Raw genomic sequence first — 23,905 nt, 5'->3', positions numbered from 1 at the left:
TGCAGCGAACCCCTAACAGCTGGCCCGTTGCCAACCCGGCCTCTCAATTGAGGCAGCTTGCGAGCACCTGCACTGGACCCTGGCGGCCGGGGGGGCCGCAGCGGGCTAAGGTAAGGTAGGGGTGCCATTGAGTGGCCCGGCCCAGCGCCGTCCAGGGGCCTGCGAGGCCTGGCCCGCCTGGACCGGGCGCCCGACTCCAACCATCTGGAGCCTCGCAGGCCAAGCAAGGCACCTCACCGGTGGACGGACGGGCATCTCTCGCTGGCCCGCAGTTGGTTCCAGCGGGTTGAGGCAGAGGCTGTTGGACGGACCGCCGCTGGTACTTTTTTGAGTTTACAACGTAGTACTCCCGCCCTCACAGTGGAAAGCAAACGTGGCAGGTACCTTTAAGGTTTTACATGAACCAGAGGGTCCCATGGCCGGGCATGTGCTGAGGAACCCAATTGGGCCGGCTGGCGCCTTCAATTGTGTCCCTCGAAACTCCAGTCCAGTCCTCCAAGCCCGCGCCGACTCTCGGCCGGTGGGGCCGCCTCGCCGCCACGCTCCCTTTCCCGGCCGCCGGGTCACATGACCCCTCTCAGTGCTGGGCGACCGCCCCGGCGCTGCTGCGAAAAAAAATGGATGGGTCCGCCTGCGTGTGAGAAAGGCTGATCGACCGCAACCGCGCAGGCGTAGACAAATTTCGACGTCTTCCCTTCTTCCCAACGTCACATCGACACCGAAACCCGCGATCTCTTCGGCGCGCGCGCACACACGCACGCACACACACGAACGGCATATATAGGCACGCTCTCTGCCTACCTACCGACCGCAGTCGCCAGCGCCAGCGCCCGACGCCAGACGCAACATGGACGACTCTGTGCCCAACGACGCCAAGTCGAAGGAGGTGGTCAGGCTGTGGCGCGCCTGGAGGACGGTGCACGAGATGGTCGCCGATAGGGTACGAGGATTCACCCGGCCACGAGCTTCGGAGCGCGGCGGCGTAGCGGTTGCGCTCGCAGTCTGAGAGAGAGAGAACGTGTCTGACCTGACCTCGCCGACAGGAATACGAGCTCGCAGAGGAGGAAGTCAACATTTCGCTGGACCGGTTCCGCGACGAGTACTGCAACCCCGACGGCTCCATCAAGTACGTTGCTCCCTCTGCGCTCTCACATCTTGCTAGGCGTCGCGTCGCCCAAGTTCCCCACGCAGCGTAAAACTGACGCGAGAACCCTCTCCCTCCCCTTCCAGCCGCGGAAAGCTCCAATTCTCGGCCCGCCCCAGCGACTCGATGCTGCGCAAGAACACGCCCGCGCCCACGGCGGCCAACCCGAACCCCGTGCCCGACTGCGGCCCCGTCTGGGTCGAGTTCCTGACGGACAAGCAGTTCGGCGTGGCGCAGATCCGCCAGTTCGCCAAGCACACCATCACGAACAACTACAAGACGGGCATCATGGTCACCCACGTCGCCCTCTCCCCCGCCGCCCGCAAGTCCCTCGCCAGCGTCGAGAACCTCGCCAAGATTGAGTGCTTCCTCGAGGACGACCTGCTCGTCAACATCACCCACCACGAGCTCGTGCCCCGGCACGTCCTCCTCTCCCGCGAGGAGAAGGCCGCCCTGCTCAAGCGCTACCGCCTCAAGGAGACGCAGCTGCCCCGCCTGCTGCAGAAGGACCCCGTCGCGAGGTACCTCGGCCTCAAGCGCGGGCAGGTCGTCAAGATTATCCGCGTCAGCGAGACGGCCGGCCGCTATGCCAGTTACAGGCTCTGCGTTTAGTTGGGAAGCACAGGAGGGGGCCTGGCGGGTGGCCTGACAGGAGGCGTCGTGAACGCCACGACGAGAGTGTGCAGCAACAACTGCTCAAAGGTTCAACGAGGGAACCCGGGGAACGCCTTGGCGGACCTGCGAGGCAGTTGGGTGAGGATGGCGTCTTGATATGCATTTGAGGATAAGGAGCTGGCGTTCCGGGTATTATTCGCACTTTGTGGCCTACCTTGCATCATTGTTATGACAGGGGAGAATGAGAACATAAACTAGTTGCCGTGTGCATACTCAGTCATATGGAAAGAGTCGTTGGAAAGAACAATAATGCGCCACTTCAAGGGATGTTACATTGACTCTTTTCATCTTCATTACTCTACCGAGTATCGTCTACGGCCCACCTCGTCGTCTCATCGCGCCTCCTACTCCTCACGTCGCGGGCTACCACCAAACAGCCCAACCGAGCCCGCGACAACATCGTCAGGGCCTTTTGCCGGGGTATATAGTAGACGCAAAGAAATCCGAAATCAACCACACCACAACCGCCAGAGATATAATGCCTTCGTAACGCGCCTGACGGCCGAACCACCCTGTGGCCGCGCAGGTCCATATCGCGTATAGCAACGTGAAATCTCGGCTCATCCGTGATAATCATTGCCCGACTGAGTCGAAATAAACAGAGTCGCTTGACAATTGAAACCCAAAATCCGTGTGAACGCCCAGCTAATAATCCGGCATCTAAAGTTGTAACAAATAAGGGGCATTGCGTAGGTCGCTATGCCCTTGTGGCATGAGGTCGTCATGATACAAGTCGTGGGCAGGTTCATAGAATGCCCCGGGGTTGGAAAACTGGCCGCAAATCGTCCGACTCGAAGCGGAATTCGAAACGCGGCTTCACTTGAGGAGGCCGCCAGGATCCATCAGTTCCATGCCTTCGCTTTTATGGTTGCGTGCCGAGTTCGTCGGGCGGCTCTGAGGAATCGTTTGCAATTCAGTACCATTCCTGGTCCGCGCCCTCGACGAGCGGGTATTGAGTGGGCTCAGGAGGCCCCCGAGGTCCTGCAGCAACGCGGTCGAGCCTCTGCGCACTCCCGAGGTTCCCGCAGACACCGTAGCAGGAGGCGCAGCGCGTGGCGAGCTCGGGTCGGGGGTAGACGGCGCATAACTCCCTCTCCGGTAACTGCCACTGCTGCTGCCCACGGAGCTATCCAGCAGCCCACCCACGTCCAGAAATGAAAGACCGCTTTTCCCCGGCGTCGATTCGCTCTTGGCAAGAGGTTCGTGCTGCAGAAGCGAGTCATCGCTGTGCGTAGTGTGGCTTCGATGTTGCTTCGACTCGCTCCCCTCGCGGTGCGGCACCATCGGGGCAGGGGCAAAGTACTGGCCCTCGGTATGCCTCGGCCGCTGCCGAAGCTCGGGGTCGACACTCAAACCGACGTCCCTGACGAGGTCCTCGTCACTGCCCCATTGTCGGTGCAGCGTGGGCCGCCGCGGGCCGCTGGACCGATCGAACGAGTCGGCGGCCGAGTTGCGTCGGAACTTTTGCTTCTTTACACCACGATCTCGCACGAACGAGCCGAGAACGAGAGCATTTGCTGCCGCGGTGGCGAAGATGAGTTCCACTGAGGCCATGAGAGACCGAAATTGTTGCCGGCCCTGCTCCTCGAGCGTGCGGGGTATGCGGTAGATGGTGACGGCGACAACAGGAATGCTCAATGAAAAGAGCAGGACCAGTTGAATCTTCCGCTTGATGGACATTTGGCTGCGCAAAATGATCGGGATGGGGAAGAAGACAAGGAGGAGGTCCGTGAAAATGTTGCACGTGGCCATGGTGATGAGCTGCGCGTAACCCTGCCGGCACTGGCCACCTGGATCGGGTAGCACCTGCCAGTAAAATCGAAACGGCCGGCATTCGGCCAAGTCGCTAATAACCACGGCGATGAAGGTGACGAGCAAAATCCAGCGGATGGCAATGAGCGTCGTCTGGTGTGACCGCTCCCACGTCAGGCCGGTAAGTCTTCTCAAGAACTCCAAGATGGCGAGCTTGAGGATCCATAGCCTATGCTTCGGTGTCAGTGATTGTCACTCTCTATGGGAGCATGCTCCCGTTGGCAATCATATGCGGCGCATGCGGCGCATTCCACAGCGGGAACAAAAAAAGAGGGTAATGCGGTGCACCTACGTCGCAGCATAAAAGAAGCGGCTGGCCAAGACCAAACCGCTGGCGACGGATTTCTGATGTATTTGGTCGTCGGTGAGAACCACGTTGCTGAAATCGGCGTTGTTGGTTCCAAAGATGAGGATAAAATGGACGCAGGCCATACGCATGACCAGCGGAATCAGTGCAAGCGCGGCGATCCTATCCTCGAGGAACAATCTCTCCGTGCGAATGAAGCGGCCGGCTATCCGCAGCAGGATCATCAGGGCGCAAAAGGATGTGGCCCACCAGCAGACAAGCAGCGTCGGCTTGTCGCGCCGGAAGGGCCACAGCTCCGGGGCCTCTGAATAGATGGACATTTTGTTGGTCGGGGGTGCCGGCCCACGCCCGCCGACCTCCGCAGAGGATTCGACGAGCGAGGTGTGCTTCTAATGAGGCGAGAGCGTCGCGTCGCAGTCGAGGGTCAAGTCGGCAGCGAGAGGCCCCGGTGGGCGGTGTATCGAGAAACGGGCTGCGCTGCTGCTGTGACTGGCGGCCGGAGGGCTTAAGACAGCATGTGGCTGCAGACCGTTGTCGTCACCGTTGTGTCGTAATGTCTGTGGCGGTCGGAGGGGCCGGCGCATGGGCGAGCGACCGTTGGCACGAATTGGTCGAGGGAAGCGGCCAACACGGGAGCAGACTGCGACAACAGCGATGCCGTATGCCGACGTAGCGCATGCAATCCCGGAGGAGACAGTCGGTGCTTGTTCTTGGGGAAAGCGGTGGAGGGGGAACACAGGAAAGAGAAGGATGGAGCGGACGACGGAAGCGGAGAGCCCAGGGCTGATATTGCGGAGGCGCAGGGCCGACGAGCAGCCAAGGCTACGCCCAATGATCCAGCGACAAGCAACAGCGCCCGCCGTCAGACGGCCAGTGGTGGCCAGTGGGAGGGACATGATACACTTGCGCATGCCAACGCCGGGGCAGACAGGGCCGGCGCACTAGCCGACGGGCGGCCGGCCTCGGGTGGGCGAGGCGAGTCTCGAGGAGCGGCGTCAATGGCAGCGTCTCTTGGGCCCTGGCCCTTGTGGGAGTGGACGCACAGCGACTAGCGCCCTGGGGGACCAGCTGGTGTGGCAGGCAGAGCAGGCCGAGGCCGACACGACGAAGCGCCGCGGCGAAAACGACGCCGCCACTTGGCGATGGGGATGCAGGTGGGTGGAGGCGCCTTCTGACAATCTGGGAAATAGTCGCTGGGGGGCTGCTCTAGTGTCTGCGCCGAGCCCTCCGTACTCCGTACTGATGCGCCGGGCCTCGTGGTACCCGCGGGCAAGTATGGAGTACGGGGCAGATAGCAGGCCTCGACAGGGATCTCTCGGGTTGAAGTCTTCATTGCTGCATCAGGGGGGCCTGGCTGCCCAGAGCGCATGTGTCCGTTTTGCCCGCGTCGTTTCGTGGTTACCCATCGCGTGAGCTGCCAATTCGCACGAGGCATTGTCTCGTTCCGAGGACCCTCGTTCAAGTCCGTGCGAACTGTTAAGGTGTCCGGCCTTGACGTCAAGCAAGACACTGGCTTCGCCGCTCGGGATGCGGTGGCACAGCATGACAGATCCCTTGTGCGTGAGTGCGCTTCGCTGCCCTCCGTTGGTTGCGCGTCTTCCTCGAGCCTGGCCGCCTCCGTCAGTGGCTGGGCACCGCCGGTGGGATAAATCTGGGCCTTGCAAGTTGCAACGCCCAATGCTGGCGCCACGGCCGCCTGCTGACTCGCAGGCGCTGTGGCATGGGCCCGTCGATGCCGCCAGCCTTGCACGCGAGCGATAAGCCATGTTGGGTTAATGGTCGCGTAGTCGTAAGCGAAGCCAAAGGATTGGTTCGTTCAATCTGTGGCTGGCTCGCGGCGGACTCTGGGGCCGGCAGAGGTCGTGGCAAGCACAGGAAGCAAAGTGCCTGATTGTCGATGGTTCAGGTGGTTGAACGGCAGACGATACATGTGCCGAGCCGCCAACCCGTAAGGCTGTTCCAACTCCTGCTTGAAAACATGGACGCCGGGGTCGCGATGTCGTGCTTAAGACCTATCTCGTTGGATTAAGCAAGCCAGGGCGCCATTCGGCAGAGTGTCTCAACACGAACCGCGGCGCCGGGACCCTGGCGAAACAGTGCACAATGACCCGAGACAAGCAAGACAGCGGCAAGGGCGTCAGACGCCCCAGGTGGTGAACCTTGGAAGGCCACGGCTGGGCCACCAGCTGCCCTCCAAGCCTGCCCTGACATTTGTGTTGTTCCTGTTGGCGGACTCTAACACCGCGTATGTGCTCATAGTAGTCCAAGTCGATCGGGCGATGCAAGCCGTGTCAGCTGGGGAGCGAGGGCTGACCAGGTGCATTAATCATGCCCCAACGGCTGTTTTCGACAAGGCTGTTCTCTCCCCCGGGATCCCTGGCCTGTTGAGAGAAATGAGAGGTCTAGATACTCGATGCAACGGCAGTCTGATGGGAGACGGATGGGCTACTGACGCGGGCCAGAGACGCCACCAAGCCCTGCCATCTGCCGTTGTGTTCACCACTCTGTTGAAGTGGCTGGTCCGACAGACTAGCACATGGGGACCCGGCCTGAGCTTGAAGCGATGGTTTCGAGGCGTACCTGTCTGTGCCAAAAGTCTAGAAACGTCGTCTTCCACGCCGCCTCCAAGCTCGAGTCAGTCGGGACAGGTCTGGCGCCGCACCCCTGGATTGGCTTTCAGGCGCTTTCAGGCGCGTTGGGGTTGGCATTGAACAACGCTGTATGGATGATATCTGTTGGGCGGCGCCGTGGTCGAGGCGCTTGCTGCTGTACACTTCTCTGCAGGAGAAGGCGATCAACATGCATCTCCAAATGGTGGATGTCTGGTGGACCCTTCGCCCCGGTTATGTGATGTGATTCTGGAGAGGATCATGAAGCGTGGGGACCAACTGAGGTGATGGATCTCCAGCGCGAATGCAAGCACGAATGGCCCCCGATTCAGGCAACAGCATGGGTGGCGCCGCCGATACGTCCAGCACCGTGGGGAGCCGCGTGGGTATGGAGGTACCTTCTCCGTTCTCGCTACACTTCGAAGGTCGCGGCTGCCCGACGGCTGCTCACAGGGCCTTATCGCCATGCCCCATCATTTATTGGAGCTAGCCCAAGCAAAGCCTGGTAGGTGCATAGATTCATTAGCAGTCAATAACCTGCACAGTGTTATCCGCGACCCGTGAACGAGGTGCACGAAACATGGATAGATGCTGGGGTTCTCCTGCCCTCGAGGTGCCTGCCTGGCTCAAGAAATTACGCGCAGGATCAGGATCAGGTCGTGCATCTGTAATGTAAGTACTTCGTACGGTACTGCACTGTTCTCATACGGAAATCGAAACACCACGTCGGCGCAATACAAACGCGACGCCTGGCACACACAACCAAAGCCTTGGCTTGCATGGGCGTTGCGGCATACGACCTTGACTTGGCGGGAGAGCAGGTGGCAGGCTGCCATTCGTGCCACCCGTGCGACCTTCCCCACGGTCGCGCCCTGCGGCGGGCGTGCTGCGAGCTGCGGTGCCTCCCATCGCCTCCACGGCTCTCCTCCTCCCCCCAAAAAAATGGATGGAAGGCTCCCCAGATGCCCCGCGCAGTCCCCTCCTGCCGTCCCGCGCTGGCGCAGCCAATTAGGGGTGCGTCCCGCCTCGGGGGCGGAACCCAGAGGTACCGAGTACGACGGAAGCCCACGCTCAGGTACTGCTTCCGTCCGTACCCCTCCCCTCGTTTTCCTCCTCCTCCTCACGGCACCTGCAGAACAGGACGACAGCGTTGGTGACCCACGGGACAACCCGCGACGGCTCTCGACACCCTCTCGCGGAAGGCAGTGGACGTCTGTCGGATCCGCCAACTCGTCCGCGCAAAAGTGCCCTGCAAACGTCCATCCAGAGCTGAACGTCACGTTGTTCTTTTGTTTCCGTTCCCAAGCAGCGTACATTGCGCGTCCTTCAGCCGTGCTCGTGCCGCATTCGAGCTCGAGTACAGTATCGTGCGCGCCTTTGCACGTGCAACGTGATTGCGACGGCCACCGCTCCAACCACGTCGCACGGCGTTTCGCAGAGCCTGGATATTAATATCATCCTGCGGCTTCGCGAAGATGGCGGCAAAGAGAAGAATCCGGACTTTCGGTCGCAGGCGGCACGACATTCGTACTGTACCTAACCTGATGATCTGCGCGCTCCCACCTGCAAGAGGCCGCAGGCGCGTCGGCCCTCTTTCACACTTGGACTGGCAACCCATAACTTCATGCGAAGTCACCGCCGAGACCCTCGAAGTGCGCGCTTCTCCCAGTGTACGAAGCACCCCGCGGTCCCATCTTAGCCCTCGGCTCCAGCTGCTATCCACCCTCCCCAGCGCTACCTGTCCGGCCAACCCCTGCTGACCTCGAGGCGGCGACCCGCCTCCGTACCAGGACTTGCACCTCCCCGTCACCGAAGGATCCACTGTGCCGTCTCGGTCCCGGCAGGCTGGTTGCAGCCCTCCTCCATCCTCCAATCCGCCGTGCAAGCGGCAACGAGCAGCAAAAGTCCCTACTCGAGCCAACCACCGTCTGTCACAGAGATTCGATGTTCGTCAAGTACAGTACCAGCAGTGCTGCCTAGCAGCCTTCATTCGGCCGCTGGGTGGCAATTCGGCACGCATTCAACTTCGCTCAGGACCAACAAGCAGCGCGCCTGGGGCCGTTGGGACGCTGAGCGGTGGTGTCATGCAGCTTTGATGAAGCCCAGCTCGCCGCCGTTGCCCCACAATCTGCATGGTCCAGGTCACTCCTGCGTGATCAGTGATCACGCCGCATCCCAATGCCAAGCGCGCGCAGGATTTGCTCCTTCAGTCCCCTCTTCCCGGTCTCGTATAGTACAGTACCTGTAGCAGAGATTGACCGCCGTTGGCCTCACCCAGGAACTGTGACGGAAACGATGAACCGCAGAGGACAATCCGGGTGCGCCTCCCGATCTTGTGACAAGGGTGGTGTGCAACAGTACATACGTACACTGTCCCGGGACCACCAAGTCACAGGCATGGGAGCTACCAGATAAGAGATGTCATTATACCCTGACATGCCCATCGTCTAGTGGCAAGGGCCTTGACGCGACGTTGCAGTTGCGCAAGTCAGCGTCCCGTCCGTCCTGGACTGAAAGAATTTGCTCGACATGCACACCGCTCTTGCAAGTATTAGGTCTTTGAAGAACACATGAACAGTGACCCTGCATTGCATGTCAGGGATTCTATCAATGTGCGGTTAATGCGCTGCCACGAACGGTCACGTCCGAACCGACGCGCATGATGAAGAGACGAGCGTTTATAACTGCCCAGTCGGTGTGGGTTCACACTCGGCCGAGTTTCAAGGGAGTCGATCCCGTTCGTTGTGCGTTTTCATGCGGAGGAATCCCCCCAGCACTTCGAGGACATGGATTGCTTTCCTTTGCGCTTCTTGTTTGGCTCCGTACCTAGCTGCTACTATCCTGCCGCCCAAGCTGTCTGTATGTCTTGATGTTCCTCTTGCACAGTATACGTAGAATGATGGCGCTTATGCCAAACCCAGCTCCTGCACGACGCCTCGGATCATTGCCTTGTCTGCCTTTGCCCAGTCCACGCCTGTCAATGGAGAGCTGACGACGGCCCCGTCTGCCTCGGGGACATCGAAGCCTCCCGTCAGGCCCCACAGCTCATCGACCACGACGCTGCGCACCCGCGGCCAGGGATGAAACAGCAGCGCCCCAAGCCTCCTGCGGGCCTCTTGCACAGCAGCGCCGCCGTTGCTACCACCCTCCTCACCACCATCACTGAGGCTCATGGATGCCACACCTCCGTAGACCTTGACGCAGGCCATGATCTTCCGGACGTTTCCGGATTTGTAGCTGGCCTTTTGCGTCTGCAGGCACAGGGCGCGGAGGTCCACGTCCCGACACCGCTGGAAGAGGCCGCAGTTGAAGAGAAAGGCGACAATCTCGAGCGTCGGCACGACGACGCGGTCCTCGCCCTGCCGCGAGCGCAGGTTCTGCATGAGCGCGGCGCACACGAAGCTGAGCCTTTCGCCTGATGTCGCCTCGCAGAAGTCCGTGAGCGCGGTGCGGCTGGCAATGACGAGGTCGTCGTTGCCCGTATCTGCCGACGTCACGTAGCCGGCAAGGAGCTCGGCCATCCAGGCGCTCGCGTCAGCCCGGGCCGGATGGGCGAGCCAGGGGTGCATGCAGTCAACCGCAATGAGCTGAAGCAGCGCTTCGAAATAGCCTTTCGACGAGAAGCCGAGGGACTGGAATCGCTTGGCGTGTCTGAAAGGTGAAAGCATATTGTTAGTGAACAGGGGACACGAGCAAATAACTTGATCGATACATGGCGCGTCTTCACTTACTCTTGCTTTAGGGTCATGGCAACTGCCGATCTCGCTACAGGCCGGACACGATCCAGCTTCTCGGCCGCGAGGCGCAACGTGCTGTGGAAGAGGGTCTTGATGGACTCTTCCACCCAGTCCTGCCGGCCAACCTGCTCGTCGCCGAGGTTCCGCCACAGAACACGCACGGCTCTCAGGGCCTGAACTCGCACATGGGAGCCAATGTCGCCCCGGGCATTGGTGGTGTAGTCGTTCAACCCATCCTTCAGCAGCCCCAAGAACGTCAGGGGCTTTGAATTGAACACGTTGCTGAGGATCAGGCTCTGCAGAATTGCACTTCTGGTGTCGACGTCGGGGTCTGATCTCCACCGTTCGAGAATCGCTTCGCAGGCCACATCGTTGGTCGTCTCCACGCGCGCGGAAGTGCCCAGAGCGGCCAACGGTTGCGCCAGCGCCAGCGCCTGGAAGTAGCCGAAGCCAGTTACCGCTGTTCGGCTTGTTGGTCTGCTCCTGACAATGGCGGCCCAGTCACTCAACGTACGGACGCGATCTTCCTGGGAAGAGAATATGAGAAGGACTAGAGCAGCTCTCGAAGCTGGGTCAGTAGCCTCAGGTTCGCTCTTGCTCAACCACGCGGGAATAACCGCACGCAGCTTAGATATGACGGCGTCGACATCTGTGCTTGTAGGGTGGGTTCCGTCCAGCGCGTCAACGAGCCTTAGATAAACCCCGTTCTGTGATGAGAGGGCATCCTGTCCCTTCTGCAATGCAGGCTCTTTTAAGTCTGGCAGCAGAGTAGCTTGAAGCGCAGGCACCGACGATACGACAACCTGACTTGCGGCTTCAGCGATAAGCTCGGGCTTGCGGTATTCGACTGCACCGCAATCTTCCAGGATCTGGGAGACGTTTGCCAAGATTTTGTGAAAGAGCGCTGAGCTGAGCGATGCGTTCTCAGGCCCCTGGTCGTTGGTGATGCTGCGAGCAGCGGGAATCTGGTCGATAACAGAGGAAAGGCACAGCAGCAGGCCGTGTCGCTCTTCAACCTGTCGTTTTACGAGTGACTGAATCCTCTGCGTCACCAGCTGAACGGAGTCTTCGAGCCGAGATAGTCCAGCTTTGGGGTTTGATCGTGCCAGTTCGGCCGCGAGTACACCGAATGCGGATCCCACAACACGACGTGAAGGCGCGTCCAAGTCTCCAATACCCCGCCAGCCTAAGATCGCATCTATCAAAGCCTCACCATACTTGGGCGAGAGCTTAGTAGCGTTGGTTGCGACCTCCTCAATGGCTCGAGACCTGCGGGCAACAGCATGGTAGTCAACGGTCTGGACCACAGCGATGCCCTGCTCCACAGTGTCAGGATGCCGACCGATGAGCTCCTGTAATGCTGCCGAAGCACCTCGGCGAATATTCCCGGCCGGATCTAGAGACGCCGTCGTGACGAGCTCGGTCCCGAGCACCTGTAGGATGGAACTGTCCGAGGGGTGTGATTTGGCGGCCGCAAAGACGGACTTTGTAGGAACAGCGAGGAGCTCCTCGGTCGAGTAGCGACGGGCGATGGCCCAGATTCCGAAACATGCGGCATCTCTGACGTTGGCTCCGACGCTGCCGCCAGACGTATTGCGTTGCTCGAATGACAAGCCGAGCAGCAGCGCATGTATAATGTCTGAGAGCTGCGCAGCCGGCGGCGACCGCCTGTATAGGAGATGCGAGAGAGTGAGCATCAAGCCGTGCCACTCGAGATTGTTCACAGCCGACAGATCTCGTACGGGCTTGACTCCGGAGCCGCCAGCAGGTTTGGTCCACAAGACATTTCTGTTGAGTGACTCGAGAACAGCCTCGACGACCTGCGACGCCATTTCTGGATCCAGCTTCAGGGTGATGACACCGAGTGCCTTGCTGGCAGCCAATCTCACGGGCGTATCGCTGTCAGACAGATTCTCTAGTAAGTAGCCGATGGTCGTTTCGGTCAGCTCCGTGCTTGCCATGTCCTGCGGCGTCTTGCGCAAGAGGGACACAATGACAGATCGTATGACTTTGAGGATCATCTTCCGCACGATTGCTAAAGGGAGGAGCAACTTGGAAAGCTCCGAATCTGCCGTCGTGATGCCGTAAACAGCGTCGAATATGGAAGGGAGCCACTTGTCCACGTCTGACGTCTCAGCAGAGGAGCGCAACAAGCCAGCCAGGAACGAAAGCACACCAAGATAGAAGTGCATGCTCTCCAAGGGCCCATCTTTGGGCGGGCGAAGCGAGGCAAGTGCCCACTGAACCAGGCTGTCCAGCACGCCTAGTTGCTGCATGTCCCGGCGCATCGCGACGCGCACAAGCAAAGCCTTGGCTGCGTCCTTTTCCTTCCCTGGAGTGGCTAAATACTTGATGGCGAGTGGGATGACTCGCATCGTGATGCCGGGAAGCCGATCCGGCCACCTGAATCCCGAGATCTCGGGCAACGCCGCGTCCTCGATGTCGAGTGAGGAAATCGTGGAGAGGTCAAAAGGCGCGAGCAGCTGGTGTGACAGCCACAGCAGCACGATATATCGCTGCTCCCACTGCCACGCTCTCCCGGTGTCGGCAGTGTCATCGCCCTGCTGTGCCGTGGCCGCATGCTCCTCTGCATCCTCGATGGCAGACAGCAGAACCTCAAGGTACCTCGTCTCGGCATTGAGAAACCGAACGATGACCTTCTCGCCGCGTACCTTGCAAAAGGTGTACAGTATGCGACAGATGGCGAAGTCAAGCGGCGCAAGGAATTGCGACTTGCCGCCGCGGCGAGGTCCCCGGTTGCGAGTTGCCTGGACAAACTCCAGGTACGCGTCGGCCAGAAACGGAATCCATTTGGGCAGATGGGGGTCCAGCAGCTGAGGCAGCTCCTGGAACATGTCCAGGATCTGTAGGAAGCTATGCATCAGCAAACAGAGCTGCCAGGGGGACACACGATGGCAGAGGCCAAGCCAGTGATCGACGGACGCAGAGGGCTTACTGATGTGATCGCGCTCAGACTCTCGCGCGTTCGCACGTAGGAGCGCACGCGCATACCTCCGCGGCCATCTGGCTTGCGCGGCAGCGAGTCGATGGCGTGGTCGAGGTCGGCGAGGAGATCGCCTGACATCTTTTGGAGCTTGACATCAAGCTCTGCGTCAGGGGCGTCCATGGCTGTCGTGGTCGGGGCTGGGCGCAGAGGGTTGTTTTTCTTGCCTCCGAGAATCGTCGTCCTCGGTCGTTTGGATGCCCATCAATCATCACCAGTTTCTGAAGCAAATTCCGTGAAACGCTTGCCGCCAAGACTTGTTGCGCAAGCAGCGTTGGGACTCGATCGGACGCGGATGGGCAGTTCGCGTCACCGTCAACCCCTCGCTCCTAGGCAGCAGGCGAGGTTCCGTGTTAGTTCGCGCCCGCCAAAAGCGCTACCTGCCGTGAGAATGGCCTAGTTCTCTTCACTGCGCGCAGCATCCCAGAATCGAGGACAATGAGCGTGTACCGCAGACTGATTGAATGCTTGCGCTTTCGTGAGTCGTTAAGGTTGGCGAATGTGGGTGATGCTCTGAGGCGGTGGAGCTGCCCAAATCTCCAACGCTCCTCGCTAGACACAAGGTGCCGGGTAGCCCAAGTGTCCGCAGTACCTGCAAATCCAGCGCGACATGGGTTTTGTTTTGTCCTATCGCAAAAGCTGCAAACCCCGTCACAAAAGGTACTATGTCCATGGCAAATTTTGACTATTGAATCATGGCAGCCTCTGTGCCGGGCAAGGGTGGTGGCGACCACCGAAAAGCTGTCTGCTTTGATGCCTCATTTCTGTTGGACAGCACTACATCCACGCCGGTCACGACACCAAGACAAGGCGAGTACGACGTTCAAGGTAATGACGCTGTTATATTCAACGGCACTGATTCTCCAAAACAACTGCTCTGATAATATGTAGTTTCCTGTTCTCTGCCGCGATATGTACCATCATCAGCGTGATTTAGACATTAGAGAGAAACTAGAAACAGAAGCTGCGATGGCTGGTGCGCCGCAACCCCTTGCATTAGAAGGCCGTGAAAATTATTGACTCCTCTTTGCCGAGGTCGTTCATGTAAAAGTGTGTGCTCGAAATGATATTGCCTCCTTGGAAAAGCTCGTCAGTCCGTCGGAGGCCGGGTCATCGTGCCAAAGGAGCTTGGGTGGATTATTGAGTGACGGCGATGGCCGCCACGAGAGCGTCAAGAGCGCTACTCTGGGACGGGCCAGTGTGAGCCGTGTAAGGCCCAGGCCAGGACACGCCCAGCTTGCTGCCGTCCCGGTCCTGGGCCCAAATGGAGTCGGCGTTTCGGGTGATGAAGTCCGAGAAGTCTGTATCTGGTGCCTCCTCGTAAAGGTACCGGAGGTTGCGGATGAAGACGCCCTTGAACTGCTGGCCGTCCTTGCCGCAGCTGCCTGACCTCAACTCACACTTGTCTGTCTCGACGAGAATGCCCTGGTCGTTTTGGAGCGCGTTGATCGCCGCCTTGGCGATGGGTACCGCTTTTTCAATGTATGAGACGTCTCTGGTAGCCTTGGCAAGCTCGGTTAGACCGCCGAGAATCACACCCTGGTTGTACGACCAAGTCTGCAGACCATTGTTCTTGCAGTTGCCATCGAGGCCGTCGTTGATGAGGCTCTTGTCATTGATCATGCCGCTCTTCTCAAACCACTCCCACTGGGATTTTGCGATGTCGAGGTATGATTTGTCCTGGGAAATCCGGTTGGCGAGCGAGGCGGCCACCGAGAGGTACAGCTCGTTCGCGATGGCGTTGACGTATTTGCGGTCTTTACTCCAGAAGATGCCGCCACCACACGGGGTGCCTGCGCCCGTCTTCATGTCGTTGAAGATGTCGACGGCTGCATTCAGGTACTCCTGATCCCCAGTCACGTCATACGAGTGTATCAATGCCAGAGCCCACCAGCCCTCGTCGTCGTAGAACTCGTTGACGAAATCATTGAAGCCGCGCTTGCCGAGGAACTCGCGCTTGGCCATGCAGCCGCTGCTCGAGTCTAGACAATACACAGACGAGACCATGCCGTTTTTCGCAAGAGACTTGCTTGTCTGAACGGTGGTCTTTTGCGCCTGGTTAAAGGTGTTGCGGATGTATCCGCCGACATTCAGCTTGTTGGCGTCGTTGAGGCGCAGCTTTGCAAAATCGGCGAGGGTTGTGAGAGCGTTGGCGCTGTTCCACCAAGCGTCATCCCAGATGCCTGTCTTGACGTTGTAAAAGTCACTATTCAGTGACTGAATCGCCTGAGATGCGTGGTCGGCGTATGTTTGGGAGGACTCGGCGGCGTCCACTGTAGGTGCGAAGGCGAAAAGCGCAGCGGCCAAGGCCGCTTGCCAGCTGGTGGTGCTGGGCAACATGTTGAGCGAGTTGATATTGCTGAGCCAGGGGAGAGTCTTTCGAGAGCAAGGAGTGCCGAAGAGATTCGCTCGAGATAGGGGAAGAAAGGAAGGTAAATATGTTCGGGCAAGACTCGTAGCGGCGGGCAGGAGAACTTAAAAGCTGAAGTTGGACATCCAGACTGCCAACGAGCAGTTGTACTGTAAATATCAAAACATGAGAAGGGAATGGTAATGTGAATCAGGTGGAGCATGGAAGGTCAGACAAAGGAAGCACGGGCAGACGGGCGAGGGCACGAGTCCCCGCTTGTGGAGGGCAGAGCAGGGCAGCAAGTACAACCACGTCAAGCCGGACTGACCGTGAACTGGGTCTCGGGCAAGGTCAGGCACCAGCAGCGTCAAGCGGTATAGCCATGGTGGTCATGGCACGACATGGTTGAGGGGGGATGGGAGACGTCTCGATGCAACACCGCATCAGCCGGGCGACGTGGTCGAGGAGGGACGCCGAGGGAGGCAACAGAGAATGACTTGGCGGACGGGTACAGCAACACACACGGCATTCGTGGAGCTGTGCTTGCCTCAGGTGAACCCTTAGGGCTCATGACTGCAAGCCCGCGACCATGAAATGCCGCGGCTTCGCGGCTGTCCTGCTTGGGTCGGCTGCCGCGCGAGTGACGCTGATGAGGACTGACAGCAGAGGCCGGCGTGGGGCACCACCCGCGGCCGGCAGACGGCAGAGCCTAGGGGAAGTGCACAGCCGGAACCTGCGGCCGTGGCGACGGCCATGAGGGGACGGGGTTCCATCTGCCTCCTGTGTCGTGGAAAGACGCCTCACGACCCGCTGGCCGGGCTTTGCTGGACGGGAGCGGCTGCATCATGATACACGCTTGTGCCTTGGAGTCTGGGAGGGCCGCGGGCCGCGGCTGGGTCCGACCACCCGCGGGGGGTTGATACTGGACAAGGAACTGCATGGCCGCGGCCACGAGCACCTGTTCGCGAGGCAATCTGTGCCTGCCTCCAAGCTCGTAATTTTTAGCAGCACAGCCATGCCGCTTCGACGTCTCCTGATGTGTTATTTGGAGGCACGGAGGAGGCTGACCTTGGCGACGGCGCCCAGGGCCCATGGACCCGCCGGGGGACAGCGGTCGGCTGCCTGGCGTGATTGGCGCGCCGCGAGATTGAGCAAGGGCGGGCGTCCAAGCAAACCAAAGCTGGCAAGGCTGGGCAGACGCGGGCAGACTCCCACTGCCACTGACTGCCACTCCCAGTCCCAGTCGGGATGGAGAGCGACGAGGGTCTCAGCCTCTGCAAACGTGTTTCAGCGAGAGATTGCGCTTTTTCATGCGGAGCCGTCGAGGTGAGTATCGGTGTCAGTGTCAGTGTCAGGTCCGCTAGCCCGGAGCGCCTTCCCCGTCTGTCAGTGGCCTGCGGGCCTGCGGGCCTGCCTGCCTTCTGCACCAGCCATGGGGCCGATCCGGCCAAGCAGAAGGCAGGTACGGGAGGGCAGCGGCAGGTACATCGGCAGGTACGATGGATGGCATGGATCCGGCCGGATGTTTTACCAGGAGCAACTGCCAGCGCACCCAGGACGGCAGCAGGCACCATGCGCTCCTTGGGCAGGCACACCTCACCACACACATTGGGCTAGCCCCGAGCCTGTGGTTGGGTGCGACGCACGCCCAGGCACGCGCCTCCCGCTCGCCCCAGCGACTAAAGTCAGTCAGCAGTCTGGTAAGCCGGCAGACTAATCATCACTGTCACTGCGCCATCCACGGCTCTGTCAACAACGCTCTCTGGCCGGCAACAACAACAAGAAAAACAACACAGCGCATCGCAGCGCATCCCTGCCAAACAAACCATTTTGTGTGTCGCTCGGCGCTGCACTGTACCATCTACCAATACGAGCAACCCACACTCTAACACCGCCACTGTGACTGGAAGGTGAGTTGGTCAAGATGGTACGCACCTCATCGCCGCGTCTCGATACGCTGCGCGTGTCACGGAAGCCGCAACGGCCAAGAACTGCCAGGAGCTCTCAACGAGCCGCCGCACAGCCGGCGGCCACGAGCAACCGAAACCAAGGTGCGCGCCGGGCTTCGTCCGGGCCTCGTGCTTCCTGGGGTAGGTAGGCATGTACGCTCACGGGGCACGAGGACACTGCTGGCAAGACACCAACACGCAGTTTGTGCGACGCACTGGCGTCATTGTGCACCGGCGCGTGGGGCCGCATCCTCGTGTGTGCCCTGCCTCACCCCGCCAAAGTTGTGATATACGATGCCAAGAACCACCACTGCAACGGCACACAGTCACAATTCGTTGTGCGGAGAGACGACTGCGGAAGGGTGAAAAAGGAAGCATTCTGGCCCCAGCTTCCAGGCCCGACGGCTTGGCAGGGCGGCGCACAGACTGGGCGGCGCAAGGGACTCCCAGACGCTACCTCAGAGTCACACGTCTCGGATCAAGCCTCGGCTTTCTCGACACTCGATATTCCCGGCCTGCTGCCGTTGGCTTCGTCTTCGTATTTTCCATTCGTTTGTGCGCCTCTAGCCTCGTCTTTACTTGCTGTATCACAGCGCCGTGGACGGTGATGACGAAGATGCATCTTTGAACGCCTGCTTGTCACATGAACGACCAAGGCAGTGGCAAGCGCCAACTAGCATGCGACACCTCCCGCCTTGGCGCTCGGCAGTGCGACGCGGTGCCGCAGACACTCCTGGTCTGTGCGAGCCCTGACCTGGCGTTTCACGGATTCCATAGGGCCGGAGGTAACGACACATGGCCTGCGTGAGTAGACAAAGGAGCAGCAAGGCGGCTTCGAAGACAGCCAACACATCCTCCCTCGCGCGGCGAGCCTGGCCTGCTCTCGCGCGAATGGGAAGCAGAGCCACACATGGCACGAGTCTTTGACTTGCGTTGAGCTGTCAACAGCCCCCCCTTCTTCCGCACGACGCCGGATGGCCAGCCAGCGCACGACCACAAATAAAAGAAACCAGCGAAACCCTGCACCTGATCGATCACCATCTTCGTCACGCAAATGCTCAGTGCGTCTGTATAGCAACTTGGGCGTAGGTGGAATCCCTGCCGCCATGTCTCGCATCGGAAGGGCGATGATCTCATTCCACCGTCTCTTGCCGCGCCTGTAGATCTGGCAGGGCGGGTGGCGGTCGGGACTTTGGGGAGATGGCGATGGCCGCCGCATCCCGATCCCGCAATCCCCAACCCGAAATGCCGAGTGATCAGCGGTGGACATCCCGTGCGCAAGCACGGTCAACGATAAGACTAGAAAGGTCACAGTCGCTGGCAACTGACATGCCGAAAAAAGCAACCAGAAAGGTATCCATCGCAAACGTCCGGATGGAAGAGAAATCGGCGTTGGGCCTTGTCACCGCTGCTTCTTTCTCTGTCGCCTTGCTACAGTACAGTATGTGATGTGCGCGTACAACCACAACTGAGACGGAGATTGTGCATCCTTTCGCGTCGGCCGACAGAATGGAAGACAGAGGGAGCCGTGCTCAACGGTCACGCCGCGTAGGTCTCTCCAATCGTTCCGAGACAACAAATGCTCCTCCCTCGTGGGGTTTGGAGGGGGCCGCATGCTGTCCTCCTGCAATGTTACCCTCCACGACCCCCCATCTCGGTGCTGCGGCAAAACACCTTCGTTCTTTGTACGCTTCGGCATCGTGGCCTCCAACGACCATCAGCCTAGCTCGTCACGAGACTATGCTACGAACCGTCGAGCACGTCGGTGAGGCTGCCAAACCCCGTGTCCTCGTAGTTCGCACGACAGCGGTTTGCCCAGCTCTCCAGGCCCTCACCGCGACGAACTTGTGAGCCATCGGCGACGCCGCCAACTCATGTCACCGCATAAGCAGCGTTCCTTGTCCTGCGTGCAGTGAAACACAGCACGTCGTGAAGGCGAAGATAGCTGACCATGTCAACGCCGCGGGTGTGCAACTTGCCGCTTTACACACGGACACAGGCACACAGGCACACAAAAAGCCACGTTAGTCGGCCAATACGCGTCCCGTGCCGTCACACCTTTGACGTGTCAGTCCATCCATGCTCTCCGGAACGTCGGCCGTTGAAGCAAGCACGCGGGGAGCGCTCACAAGTTACCATCTCCGACATGACAGGCCACAGCTGAAGGAAAAAGCAAGCAAAGCGCTCAATTGTCTATATACTGCTCTGCAGTGCAAGGCGTTGAGGGCTGCCGCGTGTCCCTTGCCTGCCGCGGAGCAAGCACGCGTGCACACACCTCCAGCATGCGTCTGTAGACCAACAACCACGCACGTTGCCAAGAATGAAAGAAGCATAGGGTATCAGTCCATAACATGTCATACCCGCCCTCCAACGCCAGCTACTTCCATTCGGTCATCACTCCTAGTTCCAAGGTCGTGCGCTCCATCTCCATGGGCGGTTCACGTCTCGCTCCGCGCCCCCGGTGAGCTCGGTACTCACACCCGGAGCGCGCCGCGCGTACCGTCTTCTCTCCGGTCATCAGGCTGTGCCATTCGACTCGTGCTAGTGCCTCTCATGCGACTCTGCCCGATGGCTAGTGCTTCTTCGTCCTCGGCCCGTTTGTTTGATCAGCTTGACGGTCTTCGAGTCGAGAACTTGGACAATATGCCGGCAGTTCTTGGCCTCTCATGCGATAACAGGCTTGCGCGGTCCGAATGGTGCTCTGATGCCGCCTGGTCTTGCGATACTGTGTTGGGATCGATGAATGCTTGGGGAAAGATGCCCCATTTGCCCTTGGCGTTCGTGCCAGACCAACACCAGTGGTCAGGATGTGACCCTAGCTAATATCAGCACGATGCTCCAAGGCGCGCGAGTCAATGGCTGGGGACTTACAACTGATGTTGGTGATGATTTCGTTCTTGTCGAACTTGAGCCAATCTCCCTTTTCTTTATCCTTGGGCGCAAACTTCCACTTGGCCTTCGCCTTGACGTGGCTTGTTCCCCCCATCTTGATCTCCGAGGATAGCGGCCTGTCGAGCTTGATAACATCCGTTGGAACCGAGGCAAACACGCCGTCATGCCATGCGAATATCCATTCGCCGTTATACTTGGGCGGCCATTTAATGCCACTGATGCGAGCGCCCTGGGCGAGTTCCAACGCTTCTGTGCGGTCGTAGAGAAGTCTCTGCCCGTAGATCCTCCGCGCCTGCTCTTTTGCAACTCCTGTCGGAAGCCCTGTTATCTCTGCAGAATGCTCCTTGGCTGGATGTGGTGCAGGCGGCTGGGGGAAGTGAAGGTCGTAATTATTCCTTAATTGTGGTGGCATGTCGGGTGTTTCCACGACGGTGATGCCGGGAACAACGGGTAGCGGTCGGGGATGACGGGCCAGATGGCTGAAGAGAGCGCGGGTGGTGAAGAAGACGGTAGCATCGCTCTCGTCCAGCGTGCGACCCTCGTGTATGCAGAAGAGACAGGCGTACAAGACGTCGTCGACTCTCTTTGCGGGCAAGTGGCTCTTCTGCAGGAAGCGGAGACGATAACCAACGTCACACTTGGTGAAGTTGCCCTCCTCTGCGTATTGCTGTTAGTTCATGGACTCTTGTGGAAAAGGAGTTGCAGGTCGAGCTCACCTTGCATGTTCACATCGATCTCGACCTGCGCAAAGTCCAGCTCATAGAGGCAACCGGTGCATCTCGCCACAACCCTCGACAACGTCCGCCTCACAGGTTTCTGCGTCTTCTTGACCCCAACATCGCCTCTGATGACCTCTTTGGCGCCCTCGCAGAACCCTTTATGATGGTAAAATGATGCAGACGCTCCGATGGTGCAGTCATGACCCGGCGCGTGCATGTCTGAACCCCGGGTCGTACTCTGCGTCTCAACAGGAATGAGGCCATTGTCGATCTCTCTGATCGGCGCGACTGGCGAGCTGACCTCAAGATCCGACGGAGCGTTACCGGGAGACAGGGGGCTGCGCGGCTGTTCCACCTGCGTAGCATAGTTTTCGGGAATAGGCGGTACCGGCGGCGGTGCGCTGGTGGCCGGAGCACTGTTCACGACAATGAGCTGCTGTCGAACGGCGCCGGTGGAGCTGCGCGACTCGGCTGACATTCTGCGCGGAATTTGGACTTGTGTCGGCGGAGGCATAGGTGAGTAGCGAACCGGAGGCACTTGTGGCAGGGGCTTGACTGAGTGCTCAACCAGCTCTTCTTCCGGGATGGGCATGGTAATGTTTGATGATCTCGTTCTGGAGGAATGGCCAAAGAAGGAACCGGACGAGTAAGCGCTGCTACTCGAGGACTGCCGCCGGTCGTCGGATTCGTAATCGCTGGCATTGGACCCCGTCCTACGCACGTTACCATGGTCTCGCGCGGGGCTCAAAGGAGATATGGCGGGATCGACGGGCGACTCGGGCCTCAGGAGCATCGGCCGCCTCTCAACGGGGCTGTACTCGGAACGACCGTCGTCAGAAAGCGTCGCGGTGCGGGGATCCCACGGGTTCGACGATGGTGGGTTTGGTGGCTGCTCTGGAGGTGCTGGCGATCGCCTCAGCCCGAGAGCATCCATGGATCCATCGCGGCTGCGCGCAGTCTGGTTGCTCATTAGCCTCTGGAGGTGGTTGTTTGCGTCTTCCACCGTGTTGATATCCGTGACGGAGCCCGTCTGAGAGCTGCTGAACGAGTCTCTATTGGGGGGTGACATGACAACGGGGCGATACATGTCTCGTGGGGTGTTGAGAAGCGAGTTGGGATGCATGGAGTGAGGCGACGAAGGCGGCGACAGCTGCGACATGAATAGGTTTGCAGTGCCTTGTGCTGGGACTTCGAGCTTCATTCGCATGAGGATGTCGTAGACTCTGGGGGCGACCTTGCGGGAAACACCCTGCAGCTCCGTGTACTTGTCGGCATCGAAGTTTTCGGCCTCGACATAGTCGTCAAACTCCCAGAGGAGGTCTGTAAGCTCCGTGCGGTAGTTGCTGAGGGCGTCTATTGGTAGAATTAGTTACCTGCCCTCTACTTTGGTCTCGAAGGGTGCAAGTCGCGTCGACATCTGTTGGTTGGCCCTTACCATTTTCTTTGAGCGCATCGACGAAACCTGATCCGTATTCGTCCAGGTGTTTTTTGCACAAAGGCTCGATGCGCTTCAGAGCCCGTTCGCCCTCCTTGACAAGCGCAAGGGCGGCCTTGAGCATGGGCTGAGAGTCGCCAGCATTGTTGGCAGCAACCCTGCCCTTTTCCACGACATCCTTGAAAGGCGTCAGGACGAGCTCCACGACGTCATCCATCGTCCTCTGAGGCCCCGGCTGGCGGTTATCTTGTCCGCGGACGGCCAAGATCGGGCGGTGACGATGGTTTCGGGAGACGCTGCGAGCGGCTGGCGTAGAAGAAGCAGACATTCATGCCCATGGACGAACGGACGGCGCAAGCAAGCAAGCAGCAGCAAGCCAAGCAACGTGTTGGTTGGCGGCCTGTGGCGTGGCTGGATTGAGGGGCGCAACAATAGGAGACGCCACGAGCACTGTGAATCTGGGGAAGCCGTATATCGGAGAGCGACAATGCGGAGTCGGCCTGCGAGTGAAGAGATGGCGAAGTAAGGAGCGAGGGACAGACAAAGAATCAGACCGGCTTGATCATGGCAGAAAAAGAGCAAGAAAAGGTCAGACGAGCAGGCGCCGGCTCCGACATGGACGACGAGAGAGTGTCAAGTCACACAAAAGGTACCTGAGCTTCACGAGGTACTCAGTACCACCACGTAAACCCTTGTGCAGACTCCACGCCCCATGGCACAGCCTATAGCCTAATGAGCTGCCATCGCCCCGGCCCAGACTTGCATCGGTCAAGGATGCCGCAGGCCTTGCGGCGCGGCGGGACAAGGCAGCATGCGGCATGGCAGCTCGCTCCGCCCTGCGTGACAGCACCGCGGCTGGGCGAGTGAGTGTGAGCCTTTGAGGTGTAAATGGGCGGGACTTCTCGAGGTGGAGTGGCTGCCCCCCGTCACGCTTGGGGCTGATAAGGGTCCACAAAGGCACCCGTTGGGTCGCGGCGGGTGCTGGTGGCTGCTCCAGATGGATCACAGAGGGGGCTCAATGGACCTCTCCGGCCAATGAACACAGACGACGCCGGTTCCGCGATTAGGCCCCCGGTCGCCCACGTTGATCGCAGGAGGAGGATCGATTGGTGGCCGCCACGGGTGAGCTTGCACGACCAGGGTGATTTGCACCAGGAAGAGAGACTAGCAGCCGTCAGAACTCGAGGCCAGAGCCGAAAGCATCCGAAGTGGAATCACGAAGATGCAGGTGCTTGGTCCCGCAGACTTGGCTCCTCGAGGGTACCAAGGTAG

General features: G+C 59.6%; 5 protein-coding genes across 5 annotated transcripts; 1 reads left to right on the top strand and 4 right to left on the bottom strand.

The window, feature by feature from the left end:
• Positions 1 to 847: 847 nt before the first annotated feature.
• On the top strand, positions 848 to 1,756 carry PLICBS_000774 (DNA-directed RNA polymerases II 24 kDa polypeptide (RNA polymerase II subunit 5); the record flags this gene model as incomplete). The annotated part of the gene is made up of 3 exons (XM_018318189.2): positions 848 to 940; positions 1,044 to 1,126; positions 1,231 to 1,756. 3 exons carry the CDS (start codon positions 848 to 850, stop codon positions 1,754 to 1,756), a joined length of 702 nt encoding a protein of 233 aa, XP_018183714.1.
• An 879-nt stretch (positions 1,757 to 2,635) lies between these two features.
• On the bottom strand, positions 2,636 to 4,258 carry PLICBS_000773 (uncharacterized protein; the record flags this gene model as incomplete). The annotated part of the gene is made up of 2 exons (XM_018318190.1): positions 2,636 to 3,800; positions 3,924 to 4,258. The coding sequence occupies 2 exons, from the start codon at positions 4,256 to 4,258 to the stop codon at positions 2,636 to 2,638; spliced, it is 1,500 nt and encodes a 499-aa protein (XP_018183715.1).
• Positions 4,259 to 9,453: 5,195 nt separating this feature from the next.
• PLICBS_000772 (uncharacterized protein) lies at positions 9,454 to 13,411 on the bottom strand (the record flags this gene model as incomplete). The annotated part of the gene is made up of 4 exons (XM_018318191.2): positions 9,454 to 10,198; positions 10,279 to 10,744; positions 10,799 to 13,148; positions 13,241 to 13,411. 4 exons carry the CDS (start codon positions 13,409 to 13,411, stop codon positions 9,454 to 9,456), a joined length of 3,732 nt encoding a protein of 1,243 aa, XP_018183716.2.
• A 1,014-nt stretch (positions 13,412 to 14,425) lies between these two features.
• PLICBS_000771 (uncharacterized protein) lies at positions 14,426 to 15,628 on the bottom strand (the record flags this gene model as incomplete). Its single annotated transcript, XM_018318192.1, has 1 exon — positions 14,426 to 15,628. The coding sequence occupies one exon, from the start codon at positions 15,626 to 15,628 to the stop codon at positions 14,426 to 14,428; it is 1,203 nt and encodes a 400-aa protein (XP_018183717.1).
• Positions 15,629 to 20,193: 4,565 nt separating this feature from the next.
• Positions 20,194 to 22,850, bottom strand: PLICBS_000770 (uncharacterized protein; the record flags this gene model as incomplete). The annotated part of the gene is made up of 4 exons (XM_018318193.2): positions 20,194 to 20,402; positions 20,459 to 21,136; positions 21,196 to 22,551; positions 22,634 to 22,850. 4 exons carry the CDS (start codon positions 22,848 to 22,850, stop codon positions 20,194 to 20,196), a joined length of 2,460 nt encoding a protein of 819 aa, XP_018183718.2.
• Between the last annotated feature and the right edge of the window lie 1,055 nt (positions 22,851 to 23,905).

Source organism: Purpureocillium lilacinum (assembly GCF_023168085.1).
Source record: "Purpureocillium lilacinum CBS 284.36 DNA, scaffold_1, whole genome shotgun sequence".
Classification (NCBI taxonomy): Eukaryota; Fungi; Ascomycota; class Sordariomycetes; order Hypocreales; family Ophiocordycipitaceae; genus Purpureocillium; species Purpureocillium lilacinum.
This window is presented reverse-complemented; position numbering and strand designations above follow the sequence as displayed.